This window comes from Sprattus sprattus (assembly GCF_963457725.1).
Source record: "Sprattus sprattus genome assembly, chromosome: 18".
In the NCBI taxonomy this organism is placed as follows: domain Eukaryota; kingdom Metazoa; phylum Chordata; class Actinopteri; order Clupeiformes; family Clupeidae; genus Sprattus; species Sprattus sprattus.
This window is the reverse complement of record NC_137916.1, coordinates 5,480,839-5,501,681: the sequence shown is the minus strand read 5'-3', so window position 1 is coordinate 5,501,681 and position 20,843 is coordinate 5,480,839. Positions and strand designations below refer to the sequence as shown.

General features: G+C 39.4%; 1 protein-coding gene across 2 annotated transcripts in view; it reads left to right on the top strand.

Moving 5' to 3' along the window:
* The window catches only part of LOC308379280 (uncharacterized protein), a 70,444-nt gene extending 50,048 nt beyond the window's left edge, over positions 1-20,396 (top strand). For both annotated transcript variants that reach the window (XM_080856359.1, XM_080856358.1), the window contains 4 exons: positions 1,224-1,289; positions 5,919-6,047; positions 15,433-15,498; positions 20,134-20,396. In XM_080856359.1, coding sequence (XP_080712485.1) covers positions 1,224-1,289; positions 5,919-6,047; positions 15,433-15,498; positions 20,134-20,156 — 284 coding nt within the window. In that variant the 3' untranslated portion in view covers positions 20,157-20,396. The remainder of the gene's footprint in view (positions 1-1,223; positions 1,290-5,918; positions 6,048-15,432; positions 15,499-20,133) is intronic.
* Positions 20,397-20,843: the final 447 nt, after the last annotated feature.

Genomic DNA, 20,843 nt, shown 5'->3' with positions numbered 1-20,843 from the left:
TGAATTACACTTACATTGTCAGTAACGCACACGGCAACACAACGTTAAGTGTATGCTAGCATGATACATTGAAAGCACGTCCACTCGCAGTAGCAGAGCTGGCACGAGAAAGAAGAGGAAAGTTTGTGCGCATTTACCTTGACTGCTTATGTCAAAGTCACAGCGACAGTAAGTGCAGAAGCCATGCAAGGAGTCTCGACTGCTTTTTGATATAAAGTCGTGTTCTTTTGCCCACTCTGGATTGAAAGACGTCTGGCGTTTAGGCATGTTTCTTCTATGTGTGTTAAGTCAATGTAGCCAGCAGCATATGTATGACGTAGCCAGCACATGGAGCCTTGTTTACGTTTTTAACCAATGATATAGGGTTAGAATTTACATGAAGCCTATCAGATATTAATCAGACACCGCTTTAAGCAAATCATGTGTTAGACTGTGTTCCAGCAAAATATTCTAGAGCGCGGTTCTTTAGGCCCAGTGCAACTCCAAAAAGGAGGACAAATATGCGTCCTGCTTGATGCTGCGCCGGACAGGGCATTGAAAATCCGGACTGTCCGGCCTAAATCCGGACGTCTGGTCACCCTAGTCTTTTGTCATACATCTTTTTCTCACAAAAATATACAGAGAAAAATATGTGATTAATCATGATTAACCCACAGAAACCTGTGATTAATTTGATTAAAAATGTAAATCGTTTCACAGCCCTAGTTTTAAGGCAATATCCAAAACTGAAAATTGCTGGTAAGATGGGGGATGGTTGAACTAAAGGTCGGACTGGACAGTATCGGAATAGGTTTAATGTTTAAAAATGTTCAGCAAGTTTGTGGAAACTAACAAAAAGGCCGTCAATGTCCATCTAACCAGCCCAACTCTTTGCTCTTCGCCACATGATCCAATCTAGCTGCAGGGAAGAGGTTGTTTGTGAGGTTTGTGTGTCAGTTCTTTTTGAACATTTTCAGCAGTTACAGGCTGATTAAAGAGAAAAAATAATGTTCCAGTGTTTGTGTGTGTGTTTGCGCCATGGCCTCAGAACTGTTCCAGGACTGACTGGAGGCTTGGTTGCATTTTTGTAGCATTGTTTCATTAGTATTAGTTTTCTTAGCTTGCTACTACAAAATCATGAGCTAGAAAGGCATTACATATTGTTTTATTGTTAATAGTTCTGAAGACTTCACGTTTGTGATTGTAGAGGGTTAATATGATGTGTTTATCGATGTTTGTATTAGCCATCACAGATAGTACAACGTCCCCAACGCCTTCCCAACCCTCTCACACCTCAGAACAATTTAGTGGTAAGTACCTCTCAATCGCAGTCAAACAACTCCAAGACACTCTCTTTTTGTTATCATATTTTTTAAATCAAGAATGGCTCTGTAATGTTTTAACATTCACTCAAGATACATTAAGTTATCCATCCCACCCCAACACATACTACCCCCACTACTAAGAGCGGGAGGATAATACATTTGTGTAGTGGGCAAAACAGTCAGGTCAACTGCTTTACCATTGACTCTCTTCATCTGATGGGAGACTCTTATGTACAACATCAGGGGATCCAGATTTTCAGGAATGATTTAGTGATTTAGATGATCCTCTTATTTGTTCTAATTTTAGGAATAACATCAGGTCACTAAGCCAGAGTGTTAGTGATGTTTTTGGCCGTTTAGTGTTTTTATATCCCCATTCCTAAAGGCGTGATACCATGTCTTTAGATTCGGCATCAAACTCTTGGTCACAAATTCTCCACTCGTTTGAGATATTTCATGTTCCCTTTTAGCCAACTGGTATTGAAGCTTCTTCTTTGTTGCTCTCCTATAAACAAAATCCCTCGATTTAAAGATAAGATATAAAGTGTCCTCATAAGATCTAAAAAATGTACGCTCTCTCTGGTGTACTCCAGAGACAACTTGATGTTGGGGTTAATATAGTTCAAACCCGGTAGCTCTGTTTCTGAACAAGACCAAAACAGATGGATCATAATCAATTTACAGTACCCACCAGATGTACTTCAAAAAGATGTTTCTGTCATGGTTTAACACAAGGTCTTCTTACCATGTACCCAGGTGAAGACCTGCATAGGAAGGACTATAGAAAGCCCCCCATAGCTTACTCTTTTGTCTGTTTAAAGAGGACCCATTATGCATCATAATTTAATTTTGGTCTCTTAGAATAGATTTACATGCTTCAGTGTTACAAAAACTACTTTTTTCATCATACAAACAGTGGGGAAAATAAGTATTTGACCCCCTGTCGATTTCGCAACTTTGGCCACTTGCAAAGAAATGCGTGATCTTTAAATGTAATGGTAGGTCTATTTTCACAGTGAGAAACTTTATTTATTTGCATTTGTTGCGGCAAATAAGTATTTGAACCCCTACCAAACAGCAAGAATTCTGACTCCAACAGCCACACAGATAAGTCCCCGTTAGGCCTAACAAGGTACACCTGATCTCAACTGGTGACATGTATAAAAGAAACCTGTCCAAAGAATCATACTACACGCCTTCAACCTCACCACCATAAGGACGTCAGAGATTAGATTGTAGACCTGCACAAGGCTGGAAAGGGCTACAAAACCATCGGCAAGCTGCTGGGTGAGAGCAGACAACTGTTGGTGCAATCACTGCACGAAAACCAAGATTATCGGGCCCGTACACGCTGTGATACAGCAGTGAATGATCAGCATTCCTGATCGATCGCGGACATTCCCCCGAAATATCCGTTTGCCGCATATGAACGAAAATTCCCGGGAAGGAATGCGCGAGGGGAGGCAGGGCAGGGCAGGGCGGGGCGGGGCGGGGCGGGGCGGGGCGATGTGTTTAGCATTCTCACCTCTCGCTGAAATTTAATTTTGGAGGACCTCAATTTTTAAAGTTTGGATGATCATATCATTTCTAAAGATAAACCAGTTGTTGCCAGTAAACAGTCTGTTTCATTTTGTCAAACTCATAGTGTAAAGTTTTGTAAAACTCGCTGGCAAACGCAGTTGTCTACTAAATCAGTCGTACCAATAACACAACGTTAAACTGGCGTAAGAACATTATTAACCAATCAGATGCAGCCATATTGACACTCGTTTCCCCGATTAATCAGCTATTGACATTTCACTGCTGCCGCGACAGCTCCAACACTTTGAAACTGAGACGTGCTGTAAGTAATAATTTGATCAGTATTAGACCGTTTCAAAACATGTTTGTTTTCTAAACCGTCTTTTTCATTCGTGAGTGATGGTGTACATAGTTGCAACAACCGGTTTATCTTTAGAAATGATATGATCATCCAAACTTTAAAAATTGAGGTCCTCCAAAATGTAATTTCAAAGTTGAACAGATACGAGGCTTCGGCCCACCACCTATATTAGCATATTGACTGTCAGCAGTCTAGCCTCACACACCCTGCTGCAGCCATTGGTTGAAAACGACAAGGATTTGAATTAAAACCTCTTGTGATGAGACGGAATGAGATTCTGTCTATGAATGAGATTCTGTCTATTGGTCAGCTTTCAACTGACAAAAACGTATCCCTTCCCATTTACAGCTATTGCCCCATAAAAACGAAATGAATAATTGACTTGATAATACTTAGATAATACTAATTGATATTCTGTCTTTAGGGTTTTGCTCCGGGGTTGCCACAATTCTTGATTTGCCTTTCGTTTTCAGAGGTGGAGGATCACAATTTGCTTTCAATGCTGTTCCACTCATATTCCAGAGCTTCCTCTCTAATGTTCTTGAGATTCACTTTTGGCATGTAATTATACAGAGTCGGGCTTACTCTGATACTGGGGTAGTCATTTCGCAACTTAGGACATGTTTGCCACTCGTGAGTATTTAAACACAGGTAGTTTTTGAATTCTTGCGCGAGCATCGAACCTGAGCTCTTCAGGTTTATGGTGCTGTGCTCTAGCCGCTGAGCCACCGTGCTGGTACAGATTTCCGCGCGTCGGTGCGATCAAGTCACTGGTTTATCATATCATTCCCCCCTCCTGGGGTATTTCTCTTATGTTACTGGAGCTTCTGATCTAGTTATAGTTAGTTTAAGTGGGACTTGTTTAGTGGACTTATGTGAAGTTTTAATTATGTTCACTTAAAGGCGCCAGAGGCAACATTAGAGGCTTGAGACTCGAATAATAAATGTTTAATTTCTAGTCTTTTTTACACGTAGTAAGTTCCAATAACACCATACCATTACATATCGACATTCAAGGAGCAAAGATGAGACGTCGTTGTGTGGTGAGAACTGATAGAAAATCGCCTGGCTTCTATTTTCCACGGTAGATCGCAGGTTATGCTAGAAATCCCCCCCAAAAAATGGCTTGGTGGGATGGGGAAAGATAACATCTTTCCATCCAGAAGCAAACTTAGCTAATCGGAATCTGTAAGTGGTTTCCATATATATATATATATATATATATATATAGTTGATCTGTCTTATTTGACGAAGCAGTGAGTTAGCTGTCTTTCAATATCTCTTATCGAATTATCTCACATATTGCCGCCTGGCTTCTATTTTCCACGGTAGTAAGACTGGTAGAGGATGGAATCTTTCATACACGTTTCAGTACGTTTTTTTGGTGGCACCAACATATAAAGGGCTACGCTCTTGCGGCTAGTTTTAGCGCTCTTTTTAACGCCCAAAGTATCGGGGGGTGGCGTTGTTTTCAATCCAGGTCAATTCAATTAACATATGAAAACCTCAGCCAGCTGGGCAAAGGGAAGGGGGGGCCTTTCACACCAGTTGCGCTTCCATGGCAATACACAGGGTCGGCGACTGTCGTAAATCCCACATTTCATGCAGTGAATTAAAAGCAAATGGAAGCAACACCAAACAACTGTCAATCGCCCTAGGTCTGGGGTTCCAGGCAAGATCTCGCCTTGTGCAGTATACCGCATCCCGCATCCAAAACGTGCGGGATAACCCCAGAACTACACAGGGGGAGCTTGTGAATTATCTCAAGGCAGCTGGGACCCCAGTCACCAAGAAAACCATTGGCAACACACTGCGTCGTAATGGTTTGCAGTCCTGCAGCGCTCGCAAGGTCCCCCTGCTCAAGGAAGCACATGTACAGGGCCGTCTGAAGTTTGCCAATAAACACTTGAATGATTCTAAGAAGGATTGGGAGACAGGATGTGGTCAGGTGAGACCAAAATCAAGCTCGACATTAAGCATCAACTCGACTTGCCGCGTTTGGAGGGGGAAGAATGCTGAATATGACCCCAAGAACATCATCCCCACCGTCAAGCATGGAGGTGGAAACATTATGCTCTGGGGTTGTTTCTCTGCCAAGGGTACAGGACGACTCCACCGCATCGAGGGGATTATGGATAGGGCCATGTACCATGGAATATTGCGCTTGAACCTCATTCCCTCCCATTGAAAACGTAACCTTAAAGGATTTGGAGAGGATCTGCAAAGAGGAGTGGACCAAAATCCCTCCTCAGATGTGTGTTAACCTGGTTACCAACAAGAAGAACAGTCTGACGTGTGTGCTTGCCAACAAGGGTTTGTCCACCAAGTACTAAGTCATGTTTTGCTAGGGGTTCAAATACTTATTTGCCGCAACAAATGCCAATCAATTAATGACTGTTATCAAATGCAGTTTTCTGGATGTTTTTGTTGATATTCTGACTCTGATTGTTAAAATAGACCTACCATTACAATTATAGATCACACATTTCTTTGCAAGATGGCAAACTTCAAATACTTTTTTTCCCCCACTGTATCTATTTAACCTCTGTCTGAAACACTCTATCAGAGCTCCTGTGACTTTAAGGCGAATGGTGAGATGGTGAGCAAACGTCTTAACAGAAGAGGAAGTGGTTTTGCAATGACTCTGTTGCAGGGCACTTGCAGCAGTTTTGAATATCTCCCAACACACTCATGACCTTTGTTATCTCTGTGTGATGTGTTTTGTACTTCAGCGACATCTGGATATGGTATGCTGTCCATACTGTTGACATCTCTGGGTTTAAACCTAACATTGTTATGGCTGTTACTGAAGCAGAGAAGCCGCCACAAACAGCAACCCAGAAACCTAAGTCTAGACGATGGTTAGTACTCTTTTGTATATATATACAATTGTGTATATGTTACTATGTCCGTCCGTGTGTGAGTATGTGAATGTCAGGGCCATGCACACACATTTTTGGGGACAGGAGCTCGAGCCTCAAAAGAGTGTCCTTCTCACTGACAGAATTTCTTTTTATTTTCATTAAAAGTAACCTACAGGAACACATCTTTAATTAACTAGATTAAAGGAAATACCAGTACATGCAAAACAAAAACATCTAAATCAATATAAATATTTGAACATTTGCAATTCAATATATGCATAGAGAGGCATTACATATTTACAAGACAAGGACCATGAAGGCATACATGAAGGAGAGGGAGGAGTGTAAAGACTGAGTTCAAAGTTCAAAGATGGAGAGAACAGGAGAAAGAATGAAACAGTGTGGAAACTGAAAGGGGTGGTTGTTTTGCAGATGTTTGTGCTTATTTCAGGTAGGTTTTCTTATTTCTATGTGTAAGTTTGATTTGCTCTCAATGGACTGTGTTTATGTGCATTATTGACACATAGTGATGTGAAAGTACATTTCACATGTGTATTCGTACAGAGATTCACTTCTTAAATCACTACATTCTGACACAGTGTACACTGTTACCTTGGATGAGTTAAATTTACTTAAAAAAATTAGGAAACCAACTGCCTAAAAAAATAAATAAGTTGATTAAACTTGAAAATTAGCAAAAATTGATTTCACTTTAAAACAATTGTTAGATAAATTGCCTTGCCCAATTATTCCACATATCTTAATCTAGGGTTGGATTAGGGTTAACTACTACCATCTGAAGTTAAAGTTAGTCAAATGTTTACTAACTTAAAGAAGACGCAACATATCAACCAGAAGCTGCTTATTAGGATTAGACAAAAGACAAAATACATATATCTATTTTTTTTTTTTACACATTCTCAAATGCTTTTTATTTTTTATATAGTATCACCTCTTATCAGTGGCGACTCCTAGAGGACACCTGGCAGTAATGCCAACTCGTACGAATTGATCCGTATTAATACGAAAATAATCTAATATAATGACTCATTCAAACGAATTATTCAATGAATAGAATATTTGCGGTACCTCGAGAAATAAGCAAAAATATGTCATGATTTTGCCTCCTGCTTTCCAACACGGAGGCCACCATTGTTGTTGGCATTGACAGACGTGATATGCTTGCGCTGATTGGTCGATATTATAGCTGCAACGACACAGAAACCAATAAGGAAGCTCGGTTCATTGTAATCTATTTAAGCGCGCACAAGCGATTGGGAATGTGTTTGATCGCTATATGAAGACTATTTACTGTTGACGTTGATGGATAAAGTTACCTTGTTGCATCTGCTCTTAGTTTACAAATGGCCGCCACCAACAGATTTGGTACGTTTCTGTGATGTTTATTTTTTTTTAATCCACTCCTGCTTAATATGGAACCCCAAAGGAAGAATATTAAACTAATGACCAAGAATAAAACTGTCTGGACTCGAGCGATATACTTTTCTCACACAAATACGAAGGGTTAACGTAGAATTTCAATCGAATCAAGGTATGTTTCTGTCAAAAGAGTGAGCTAAATGAAAAGACTCAGTATGGCAAAAAAAAAAAAAAAACAGACCGCATTTGTTTATCATCCCCTTTCAAAAACCTGAAAGTCACAGGTTCGATCCCCACTAGTGGCAACCATGGCCCAAGTTGCTTATCGACTGTTAACGACTCTTAATGACTGTTATCAGAGTAAGCCTGACTCTGTATAATTACATGCCAGAAACAAATCTCAAGAACATTAAGGTGAAATAATAATATATAAGTTAGGAACATTACACATAGCCTAAGTTAAAACTTTTAAACACATACCACCATAAACATGTGAGATCATTCAACAAGAGACATTGAAAGACAGCTAACTCACTGCTTCGTCAAATAAGAGAGATCAATTATATATATACAGCCGCGGAAAAAATTAAGAGACCACTTCAAAATTATCAGTTTCTCTGGTTTTACTATTTATTGGTATGTGTTAAAGTAAAATGTACATTTTTGTTTTATTCTATAACCTACTGGCAACATTCCTACCAAATTTCAAATAAAAATATTGTCATTTAGATAATTTATTTGCAGAAAAATGACAATTGGTCAAAATAGCAAAAAAGATGCAGTGTCTTCAGATCTTGAATAATGCAAAGAAAACAAGCTCATATTCATTTTTAAACTACACAATACTAATGCTTTAACTTAGGAAGAGTTCAGAAATCAATATTTGGTGGAATAACCTTGATTTAAAATCACAACTTTCATGTGTCTTGGCATGCTCTCCACCAGCAGGACCCTTCTCAGAGTTGGGGAACATTGTCAGAGCAAAAGGAAGCAAGTTTTTCTTCCGGGACAACGTTGTACTTTGCCTGGCTGTAAAAGACCATAAGGATTGAACCATTGAATCAGAAATCAATATTTGGTGGAATAACCTTGATTTAAAATCACAACTTTCATGTGTCTTGGCATGCTCTCCACCAGTCTTTCACATTGCCGTTGGGTGACTTTATGCTACTCCTGGCGCAAGAATTCCAGCAGCTCGGCTTCTTTTCATGGCTTGTGACCATCCATCTTCCTCTTGATCACATTTCAGAGTTTTTTTTATGGGATTCAGGTCTCGAAATTGGGCTGGCCATGACAGGGTCCTGATCTGGTGATACTCCATCCACACCTTTACTGGCCTGGCTGTGTGGCATGGAGCATTGCCCTGCTGGAAAAAACACTTCTCAGAGTTGGGGAACATTGTCAGAGCAAAAGGAGAACTAGGAGACCCTCCAGTCGGCTTTGGTTCAATCCTTATGGTCTTTTACAGCCAGGCAAAGTACAACGTTGTCCCGGAAGAAAAACTTGCTTCCTTTTGCTCTGACAATGTTCCCCAACTCTGAGAAGGGTCCTGCTGGTGGAGAGCATGCCAAGACACATGAAAGTTGTGATTTTAAATCAAGGTTATTCCACCAAATATTGATTTCTGAACTCTTCCTAAGTTAAAGCATTAGTATTGTGTAGTTTAAAAATGAATATGAGCTTGTTTTCTTTGCATTATTCGAGATCTGAAGACACTGCATCTTTTTTGCTATTTTGACCAATTGTCATTTTTCTGCAAATAAATGATCTAAATGACAATATTTTTATTTGAAATTTGGTAGGAATGTTGCCAGTAGGTTATAGAATAAAACTAAAATGTACATTTTACTTTAACACATACCAATAAATAGTAAAACCAGAGAAACTGATAATTTTGAAGTGGTCTCTTAATTTTTTCCGCGGCTGTATATAGATTCTCCGCTATTTTGAATTTTAAGGAAAAGCATTTTTTCGCAACACCTTCTACAATTTTTGTCGAATCTTCTTCAAAATTGGTTCAGACCAAGCCTCACAAAAGTTATCCCTTGGCGTTTTGATTTTCGCAACTGTTTGTTAGTTACAGTCAATCAAATTGATGTGGCTGCCATTTTGAATGAATGAATATAAGGTTTTTGGTGAATAACAAATATTCATCAAATTTGGCACAGATTATCTTCAGACCACAATCACCTCGACTTGTCAAAATAGGACTGAATTACAGCTGTTTAAACTTGGTCCAAATTTGACAACCATTGCCACAGGAAAAAAAACTTTTTTTTTTCACAGTAACTGAACTCTGAGAATTTCATCACCGACAATAGCTCACCAGGTAAGTGAGTTGGTGATTGGTGTGGGTCATCGGTTCGAATCCAGCCTCTGCTAAGTATATCAGGGTCATCTGACCAGCTTGGCCACCACATCGCTGCTTGCAGCTATATTTAGGTTTCCTCCGTAAGGAGGTAACCTATTGTTATTGTGGGTATTATTATTTGAATTCTTGTACCATGGGAGTCAATGGCAGCGCCTAGAACCATAAAGTTACTTTTTGTGAATTTTGGCACACTCATTAAGGACAGTCCCTTCTTCATTCACACCCAGTTTCATGGCTCTCATTACACCACTCTAGCGCCACCAACAGGCCAAAGTTGGACTTGTGTTAACACACGCAACTTTTGAACCGTATGACCGATTTTCAAATATCACCACCATTAGATTCCCTGGATCAAGACAAATTAAACCCACCCTATGGCGTCAATTTCCGGTTTATAGATTTTCCGCAATTTCCGGTTTTATCAAAAACCTTTGAAAGCCTACTCCTCCTACAATTTTTGGCAAATCTTTTTCAAAATCACCAGAGATGTTCTTCAGACCTAGCCTCACAACAGTTTTCAAACAGAATTTTGATCCTCACAACCGTTTGTCCGGTACAACCACTCAAATTCAGCAGAAAAGCGTCCAAAACAGGAAGTGAAGTCATATCTCAGATAATCTTTGAGAATGATTGACATAAAGCAAATTGGATACATTGTTAACGCTAAAATAATGCTTTACACATCCGCAGGTCAAAAAGTGATACTCTGATTCAATGACAAGTTCATATGAAGACTCTTGAGAATGTTCATAACACAAATCTGAAAAAAAGTTGACTGTAAGATGTAAAGTAGATTTTTGGTGAATATTTGAAATACGCATGCTTGACAAATAGCTAGGGTAATTTTCAAAGGAATGTGTGCCTTTGCTCCGCGTGGTGTAGACACAGTGACGTCACATGGTACCCATGACAACGCTGGAAGGTGAACAGAAAGTTAGATCCATTTTGTCACTGAGAGAGGAACATGTTTTAGTCCAGAAGGTTCTCGTTTACATTGAAGCAATGGAAGAATACCTACTACTGTTTAATTCGTATGATAAATTCAATACGATTGTATTGTGTTTGTATTCTTGGTTACTGTGTAAAGTTGAGGTACTGAATTCATGTGTGTTCGTAAGCAATAGGCTATGTATTTTAGCATAGCAAGCTATAAAACATTTAGACTTTTTTGACATTTTGGCGTATGAAGTTAATGTAACGTATGTGCCTGTACGGATGGGTTATTTGTTCGTCATGTAGCTCATTGTGTTGTTTAAATTTCTGCATTCCAAGTATTTTTTTGTGACTGTTCTTACAGCGCACGTGTTTTTGGTCGAAATGGTAGCTAGCTAGCATAGACAGTCTTTCGACACGCGATTAGTAGTTACTGTGAGCACATTTATTTGCGGTAGTTCTTACAGCGCACGTGTTTTTGGTCGAAATGGTAGCTAGCTAGCTAGCACAGACAGTCTTTCGACATGCGGTTAGTAGTTACTGTGAGCACATGTATTTGCGGTATTGGTTGGTTAAATTGGCTGTGACAGATGTGTGTAAATTCATGTGAGATGTTATTGTTACTATTGTTCGTAGTAATTATTGTTCTCACTTGGTGATGGCGTGTGTAATGTGTAGGCTATTTAATTCCGTTTGTTAAAGTTTCCTGGCGTCTAGCCGTAGTCGGAGATAGCAGTGGAGTATTACATGTTTGTAACTTCGCGGTTAATTTCTTTCCTTCCCGTCTGTTGCTGGTTAGTAAATAAATGGCGACTGTATTCTTGACACACTTGTACAGCACATACGTTTTTGGCTCCCTTCGCAACATCCAAACTATAATCTCTCTGTTGCTGTACCATACCCACCCTTTACGTGCTGAAGGGTTGTCTTTATATAGGTGAGAGAGGGGCTGAGAGGCATGTCCAGGCATGCCTCAGAAACCCAGCACGAGGTGGCCAACTGGCGTTTTTGTGCACGCTTGTGCGTTTAACAGATCTTGTTTGTGTGAGTGAGCATTTATTGGTTGCCTGAGTTTCATAAAGCCATACGTAAATTTGGCATTAGTGTAAACAGTTGAGAAATGGATTCCCTGGGGCTCGGTTCGGAAGATAATATTTGAGTGGCTGGCGGACTTGGGCCGGGTTCGGTTATTACTATGTTGGACGGTGGTCGGGCTTGGACAGAGAAATTCGGCCCCATCCATACTGCAATTTCATGTGTTTGCATAGGTAATTGTGTAAGCTTTAAATATTATCATAGTCTTGCAGGGCTCGACTAGAAGGCAATAAAGAGAGGCGATAGCTAGATGTGTGAAGAATTGTGTTGGGAAGATCATATTTGAGTGGCTGGCGGACTTGGGACGGGCTTGGTTATTACTCTGTTGGACGCTGATCGGGCTTGGACAGAAAAGTTCGGCCCCATTCATGCTTTGATGTTCATGTGTTTGCACAGGTAATTGTGTAAGCTTTAAATATTAGCATAGTTGCAGGGCTCGACTAGAAGGCAATAAAGAGAGGCGATAGCTAGATATGTGATGAATTGTTTTCAGAAAGTGATTTAACCAAAGGATAGAACTTTGACACAGTTCGTCTGCGTTGATGAATAAAAAGTAAGTGTTTTATTGACATCTTCCAGCATCGCTTTGTGGTTCCGTATCGTGTTGTGGATGTAAGCCTATAATTAATATCTTGCAAAACAGAGATAATCTTTGGACATGCGGTTGGTAGTTACCATAAGTACATTTATTTGCATTAGTGTTTGGTTACATTGGCTGCAACAGATGTGTGTAAATTGGTGTGCGATGTTTTATAGTTACTAATGCTCGTGGTAATTATTGTTTTCAGTTGGTTATAGGCAAGTGATGATGTGTCTTGAGCATTCAGTACGTTTACATGATGGCATAAACCCGATATTGGCTAAAGTCGAGGTTCTCTATCCATGGGGGGCAACTGCTCTATCTCAGGGTTTATGGCAGTGACAAATCTAGATCTTGACGTAGTTAGTTTAAATTGAATGTGGAATGTTGACAAGTATGGAGGATTGAAAGTGCCAAAATTCAATAAATAAATACACCATCAATAATTATTTAAATGTGTCATTAATTAATTAAAATGGGAATTAAATACATAAATGTTTTATTAAATGTGTCATTAATTAATTCAAATTGGAAATAAATACATAAATGTTTCATTAAATGTGTCATTAATTAATTAAATACAAATTCATTTTATGTCAAAAAACACATTTAATTATTTCACTATTTAATTAATTATGTCATGGTCCTGTGTTGCAGCGCATCAATAATTTATTTTACCTGTCAAACTCACCCATCAAAGTCAGTGGGCGGATTCCTAAAACCTGATTGGTTACCCTGCACATCAAGTCAAGGCTTACCGATTCAAGATATTTGGATTGACGCAGGCCTCATTCCTAAACGCTGTGTCAAACAAAACTTTTTCTTAAACGCTAAAAATCCAGAGCGTGCGAGATGAAGAAAACGGAAAATCGATCCAGTAGTGGACCATGGATTAAATACCTCGAAAGCAATTTAGCCATCAACAGAAATGCAAAACAAAATTGAAAAGTCAGTAAGGAAAGCTAAAATGTATGGGGAAATACGAGGAGAGTTGGATTCAAAAGGACAGGGTTCAATAGGACAACAGACCTAATAACAAACACATTACAAATAATAAAGAGGGCTTTCATCCATCAAAATGTGTTGGTTTGTCTGCTTTGTATACATTATCTCTTTCAATCTGGCTTGTTGTTTTTGTGTGATATTACACTTGATATTAACAGTTGACTAAGCAAGTTCTTGTAGCAGCTAGCTGCTAGCTGTCGTGAGGTACTATGCTAGTCAACTCCCATCATGAGCTGCATTGCCTGCTCGTAGAAAACCCGTAGTTGCATCATTAACTGAGACCGTGATGTAGTGCTGGTTTTGTATTGTGTGTACTGTAGAAGACTTGCCACTTGAAAAAAAAGAAGCTCTTGACTAAGCACGTTCGTGTAGTAACTAGCACTAGCTGCTGTAGGTTACTGCTACAGTTGTTAAGTAGCTAGTCAACTCCCGTCATGAACTGCATTGCCACTCGTCTGATCTACGTGAGAAAATATAGAAAGCCATGGCCAAGTAAACAGAACTTTTATATGTCGTGGAAAATTCTAAGAGTTCTCAAGAAACTTCTCAAGGCAAATAGGTGTGAATATGCTGAAAGGTTTATTTCAGAGGAATTAACTACTGCTGAGCTGGTCCATGGAGCATCTCAAAAACTCTAGTCTAAAGTGATCAAGTAAACAGAACTTTAACTTTAGGTCCATGGTATTAAAAAGTTAAACAAAATTTAAGTTTTATCGAAATGAATTTGCGTTCTCGCTGGAAGAAGACCACTCGTGAATAACTCACAATTTTAACCAAAGTAACATGTCACAAGATTCCATAACGTTAAGTTTTGGTGCTGGAACCGGTGGAAAAATGTCTCTCTCCAGGCACTTCAGACTAAAGCAATGGATCAGACTAAATCAGCGTTAGCCCCGCCCACTGACTTTGATGGGTGAGTTTGACAGATAAAATAAATTATTGATGCGCTGCAACACAGGACCATGACATAATTTATTTAATAGTGAAATAATTAAATGTGTTTTTTTTTTTTACATAAAATGAATTGGTATTTAATAAATTAATGACACATTTATTGAAACATTTATGTATTTAATTCCAATTTGAAGTAATTAATGACACATTTATTGAAACATTTATTTATTTAATTCCAATTTAAATTAATTAATGACACATTTAAATAATTATTGATGGTGTATTTATTTATTGAATTTTGGCACTTTCAGTCCTCCATAGACAAGCGGTTATGTGCTACCGTTGATTATACAGTAAATGACGTGTTTTAGTTTCATTTCACACATCACAGTTAAAGTTGTATTAATATTGATTGATTCACAGCTATATGAATGGAATTGATTGATTCACAGCTATATGAATGGAATTGATTGATTCACAGCTATATGAATGGATTTCATGACTAACAAGTGGCCGAAGAGTAATTTGAAAGTATTTGTTCGGTGAATTAACGCGTTCTGCCAAACAATCGCAGTCACCGTTTTTGTAATGTTTACACATTGGTGTAGCCAGGCTACCACACAACTTTCATCTGAAATAGCATGGTATGTCGCAACATTTTTTGATCTTGACAGAATATTCAGTATGGAATGGCAATAGATCAGAGCAGTATCTTTTTTAGCGGTTGACATTATTACGGTTTGTCCGCTTGTTTGGGACAAGTGTTTTTTTTAGGCCAAGTGGAAAAGAAATGGTCTTTGCCCACTTAGATAAGGTAAACTTACTTAAGCAAGTCACTGTATTGCCAAGCATTGATAGTGTAACTGAGATGACAGTAAAGTATTCCTGTTTTTATACAAACTTTAAAAGTTTGTATATTTGTGTTGTTTTAGACCACAGACAAACAAACATATAGACAAGTTATTATAGTAAAATACATGAAAAATGCCCGTGCCTTGCTTTTGTGTTCTTATCAACATTCCATGGTGACAACAAAATGAATCTTGTGCCAACACCCAACCTCTTCACATGTGGTGTGTTACATTATATAGTGGTTGATAGTGTTTTTTTTTATGTGCTTTTAGATGCCACGATCCAGCAAGCGATCAACAGCAGCCAAGAACAGGAGCGCTGCACAGACCACTGTCAAGGTTTGACTTCCTTGTGAAAATAGCACAACCAGCTTGTTTAAGTAATACGATAAATTTAGAAAAATGAACGTGAATGAGCTTTCTTAACACGTCATGGTTACACACCCATGTGTGTTATTTTCCTAATTTAGTCAGTGTGTGTATAGTTGTGGTTGTGTCTTTTTTTCTTTTCTATTGTGCCCTCTTTCTTCCTATGTGCTACATATTGGTACGGTGTTGTTGTTGGTGTTTCCCAATCTTGTGACTGGCAAGCAGCTGCCCTCTTCCAATCAGCTGTGTAGTTTCACATGAAATTCACAGAGTCGTCTGGCGTTTGGCCAGACATTTGTTTCTGTACAGTTTTTCACAGAGACTGCTAGTTGAAATCATTGTTAATGTTGTAAATATTTTGGTAGAATGGTTTGTTTCCTAGTGTAATGCCTTGTATCAGTTATTTTGTTCATGTTGATACACAGATTGTGCCTTGTTAGTATTTTTTGTGCACTTGCAAAAAAATTTGTAAACTGTTCAACATGCACTCCATGACACAGCAAACCTCTGGTAACGCAGGAGGGAAGGAATGAGTGGCACCCCATGTATGTTTAGTCTTGCCTAATGCATGTGTTTACTACATCAGATAAATGTTTTGCCATTTGCTTTTCTTTGGTATTGTTAAGCATTCCATTGTTTTTCTCTTGTGACAATTGTGACATGAACATGTCTTTTAGGTACACAATTATCAATTCATGTGTCACACATTGACATTCCCTCTGTGTTAGCCAAATAGGGTCATAACAGGTACTGAGTTATGTTTGCAGTAAGGGTTGGGGTTACTGATGTATTTTCTAAAGTGAACTGTAGGGTCCATAAAAGTACACAAACTACACTTTGTCATTTAACTGTGTGCAGACACCTCACTTCTTTAGTCCTTACACTTGTTTTTGTGCATTTGTAAATTGTATAGCATGAGGGAAATGAATTTTTATGGCTACAGTCACTGTCTGAGTCATGTATTAATAAATGCCACGGTCCAGCAAGCGATCGACAGCAGCGAAGAACATGAACGCTGCACAGGCCACTGTTAAGGTTTGACTTCCTTGTGAAAATAAGTAATAAGATTAATTGAGAAAAATTAATGTGAATGAGCATTTTGTATTATTATTTCATTGTTACAGATCCATAGGTGTAATTTTCCTACTTTAGTAAGTGTTTGTATAGTTGTCGTTGTGTGTTTTTTCTTTTCTATTGTCCCCACTTTCTTCCTATGTGCTAATTTTGTGACCGGCAATCAGCTGCCCTCTTCTAATCAGCTGTGTAGTTTCACATGAAATTCTCAGTCGTCTGGTGTTTGGGCAGACATTTGCTTCTTTACAGTTTTTCACAGAGACTGCACGTTTAAATCATTGTTAATGTTGTAAATATTTTGTTAAAATGGTTTGCTTCATAGTGCACTCCCTTACTACATTAGGTATTTTGTTCATGTTGATACACAGATTGTGCTTTGTTAGTGTGTTTTGTTTGTTCACTTGCACATGGGGATTTTGAAATTTGTAAACTGTTCAACATACACTTGATGACACAGCAAACCTCTGGTAACACAGGAGGGAAGGAATGGGTGACACCCCATGTATGTTTAGTCTTGCCTAGTGCATGTGTTCACTACATTAGATACATTTTTTGCCATTTGCTTTTGTTTGGTATTGTTTAGCACTCCACTCTCACCATCTGTCTAGCTGAAAAAAAATCATGGATGCAAGAAATTTCCTGAAACTCAACCGCAACAAATCAGAAATGCTTATAATCGGCCCTCAACACCTCACCCACTCAGCCCAGTCTTTCTCCCTCAACATTGACGGCTCCATCATCACCCCCTCCACACAGGTCCGTAAACCTTGGTGTCATCCTAAATCCCACCCTCTCTTTCTTACCCCACGCCAATCACGTCACCAAAACCGCCTTCTTCCACCTCAAGAACATTGCACGCCTCCGACCCTCCCTGTCCTTTGCCACCACCCAAACTCTCATTCATGGCCTCATAACCTCCAGACTGGACCACTGCAACAGCATCTTTTACGGCTCCCCAACCTCTGTCCTCAATAAACTTCAATATGTCCAGAACTCTGCTGCTCGTCTACTCACCTCCACCCGCCGTTATGAACACATCACCCCGGTCCTCCAAAACCTTCACTGGCCCCCGGTCAAACACAGGATCATCTTCAAAATACTGCTCACCACCTTCAAAGCCCTAAATAACCTGGCCCCTCCCTACTTCTAAGACCTCCTCCCCTACACGCCCCTACCCGTTGCCTCAGGTCCCCCAGTGCAACCACTCTCAAGACCATCAGGACTAAGCGCCGGACCTGGGGTGACAGGGCTTTCTCTGCTGCTACTCCCTCCCTCTGGAACGACCTCCCCATCCACATCCGTCAGGCCCCCAACATAACACTGTTTAAACAGTCCCTCAAAACTCACCTTTTCAACCTCGCCTTCACCTGATAATTTCCCCTGCTCCCTCCCCTCCTCTACTCACATGTCCCGTTTTCTTTTTTCTAACTTGTGGTTGTCTGTTTGTTTTTTGGTTTGATCTGTTGTCTTTCTTATTTTTCAGTTGTGTTGTGTTGTGTTGTGTTGTGTTGTCTTGTTTGCTTGCCTTGTCTTGTCCTGTTTGCTTGCCATTTGTAAAGCGTCTTTGAGTGTTTAGAAAAGCGCTATATAAAATTGAATTAATATTGTTTTCTCTTATGACATAAACATCTTTTAGGTACACAACTAATTAATGTGTCACGCATTGACATTCCCTCTGTGTTAGGAAAAGAGGGTCATAACAGGTACTGACTTATGTCTGCAGTAAGGGTTGGGGTTACAGATGTATTTTCTAATGTCAACTGTAGAGTCCATAAAAATACACAAACTACACTTTGTCATTAAACTGTGTGCAGAGACATCACTTGATTTCCTTAACGCTTGTTTTTTTGCATGTGTAAATTGTATTTCGATGCAGCTGGTGGAGCACTCTTCTTAACATTGGACACAATACAGACTATGACACTACTTTGCATTCCAAATGTTTCTGTTTTGTATTGTTTAAAATGTAATTGTCTTCAGGTTGTTGTTACTTATTTAAACACTACCATGTGTATGAAATATTTTTACCTTTTTTCTGCCCCATAGTAAAGAACCATGTATTGTTGATGACCAATATGAAAAACAAAATTGCTTTGAGTGCTTATAGCAGTTTGGACACTTCAGAAACATAACAATGTTGTTTTATGAAGACTAGTCCTGCAGGGCCCTGTTCGGCGTACGACTGAAGCTAAGATAATTAATTTAGCTCGCAACTGGAGATTAACTAGCTCGCTAAATGAGAACAGGCCAAGCCGGTCTGGCGACGGGCGCTAATTTATTTTAACCTCAAGTTAATTTATCTCGTCAGCTAAATTGCGCGTGCACGTCTTGCTTCAAAAGGCCAGAAAGGTCGATCCCCAAAACCATGATTTTTTTGAAAGGTACAATGGTCTAAACTCAAAGATAACCGATAACGCAGGATATGATCATGAACGCGTTATGAAGATTTCAAGACCATAATCATGTCAAAATTCAACACTCCCGCGGCTACCACAGCAATATAAGAAACTGTCTATAAGATGTATAATACGTGACATCTTTTCCCTGAACAGAATGGTACTATGGTGCGGCGGGTTTAGCATATGGCTTGCATGCTGTAGATCACTGGTTCGACTCCCCTCACCCTCGTAGGAATTGTATCGCTTTGAATAAAACCGTCTGCTAAATGACTAAATGTGAATGTATTAAGAGATTCAATACATTTAAGCAATGAAAAGAAATTGTGTCTATTTCTCTCTTCTTATCATGCACCCACCTTACCATCCACCTCCACCATCCACCATTCACTACCGCACAAACACTAGACACGTTTGCAAAACTAAACGTTTGCAATGATGTAAGTTAAAGTAGGTAAAACAACTTTAGCCAATATCTATTTGGGTTATGTGCTCAAATTTCCTGGGATCAAAGAAAACGTTAGTATTCATGTGCAAACTAAAAATCACGTCTCAGGCTGCACATGAAAGTTATTTCGGGTTTATCAACTGTACCAATGTCTCAACTGTACTATAGGCTACCACTGTCATATAATTATGAGTGCTTTGTTCTCCGCATCGCCGATATTACAAAAATGAAGGCTACCACTCGCAAGAAAGTGATGAAATTCAATGTTTGACGGTGGTGTATGCAATAAATGACTCAAGAAGGTCTTCTAAATTAATTATTCCTTGTCGGGTGGATCGGTAGCGCTCATACAAGAACTCATCATGATGGAAAAATGGATCTTCTTGGCGATCGCAAAGAACTCTTCCTACGCTAATCAAACTGACTCCTTGTCAATGGGATCCCTCCTTTTGGCGTGGGTGTGGCAAGTTTAGCCAGCTAAACTTTGCTTAGCCTGCCCTGGAGCAGGCTAGGGCTAAGCGATTAATTACCATGGAAATTGAGCAAAAGTTGCTACGCCGAATCCGCTAAAGCGTTGTTTACTTTTTTTAGCCTGGAATTTAGCTCGCTAAACCGCTTAGCGAGTGACGCTGAACAGTACCCAGATGTGTTGTTATTGTTTCTTGATATTGTTTTCCTGTTTTTCAGATACCAAGGCCGAAAGGGAGTGAGAAGACTGATGCTGCCTTATCTGATTTTTCTCTATCCACTGATCCCCCTTCTTCCCCTTGTCATATCCCATCTTCTTCTTCATCCCCCACCCCAAGCTTCATGTACTCTGATTTTCCTCCTCTTCCGAAATCTCAGTCATCTGTCTTTCGGCCCTGTGACTCTCTTTCACAGTCTGTGCCTCTGTCGAGTTGCCAGACACCTACAAGACCGCAATCTCATTCAAAGGCCACCACACCGCCTCTGCCTAAATCTGTAAGGTGTGCGACACAAGCACACTGTTCTTATGGTGATTCTCATCATGAAATATCATATGGTGAAAACAATGCACAATTCTTTGACAAACAGTCTGAAACATTCTTTGAACAAAACTCTGAACTGCACTGTGAGCTGAGCTCTGAACTCAACTTTGAGAATATTGAACCAATACCTTCTGCTGTGTTATGCAACACCATGTATCCAAAGTTTAATAAAAGATATGTACAAGGATCTTTTCATCAAGGACATGTGATGTTTGGATAAAATGCAGGTGTACAATGTGGGCCAAACAGTTTAACAGCAATTTTGATGAATTAATTAAAAGATGTGTGCACGTGGCAATCTAGTGACGTTGATAATATTCTTGTGAATGGAAACAAGCTTCACACATCAGTGCAAAACTGCAATCAGGTAAATCATACTCATCTTTT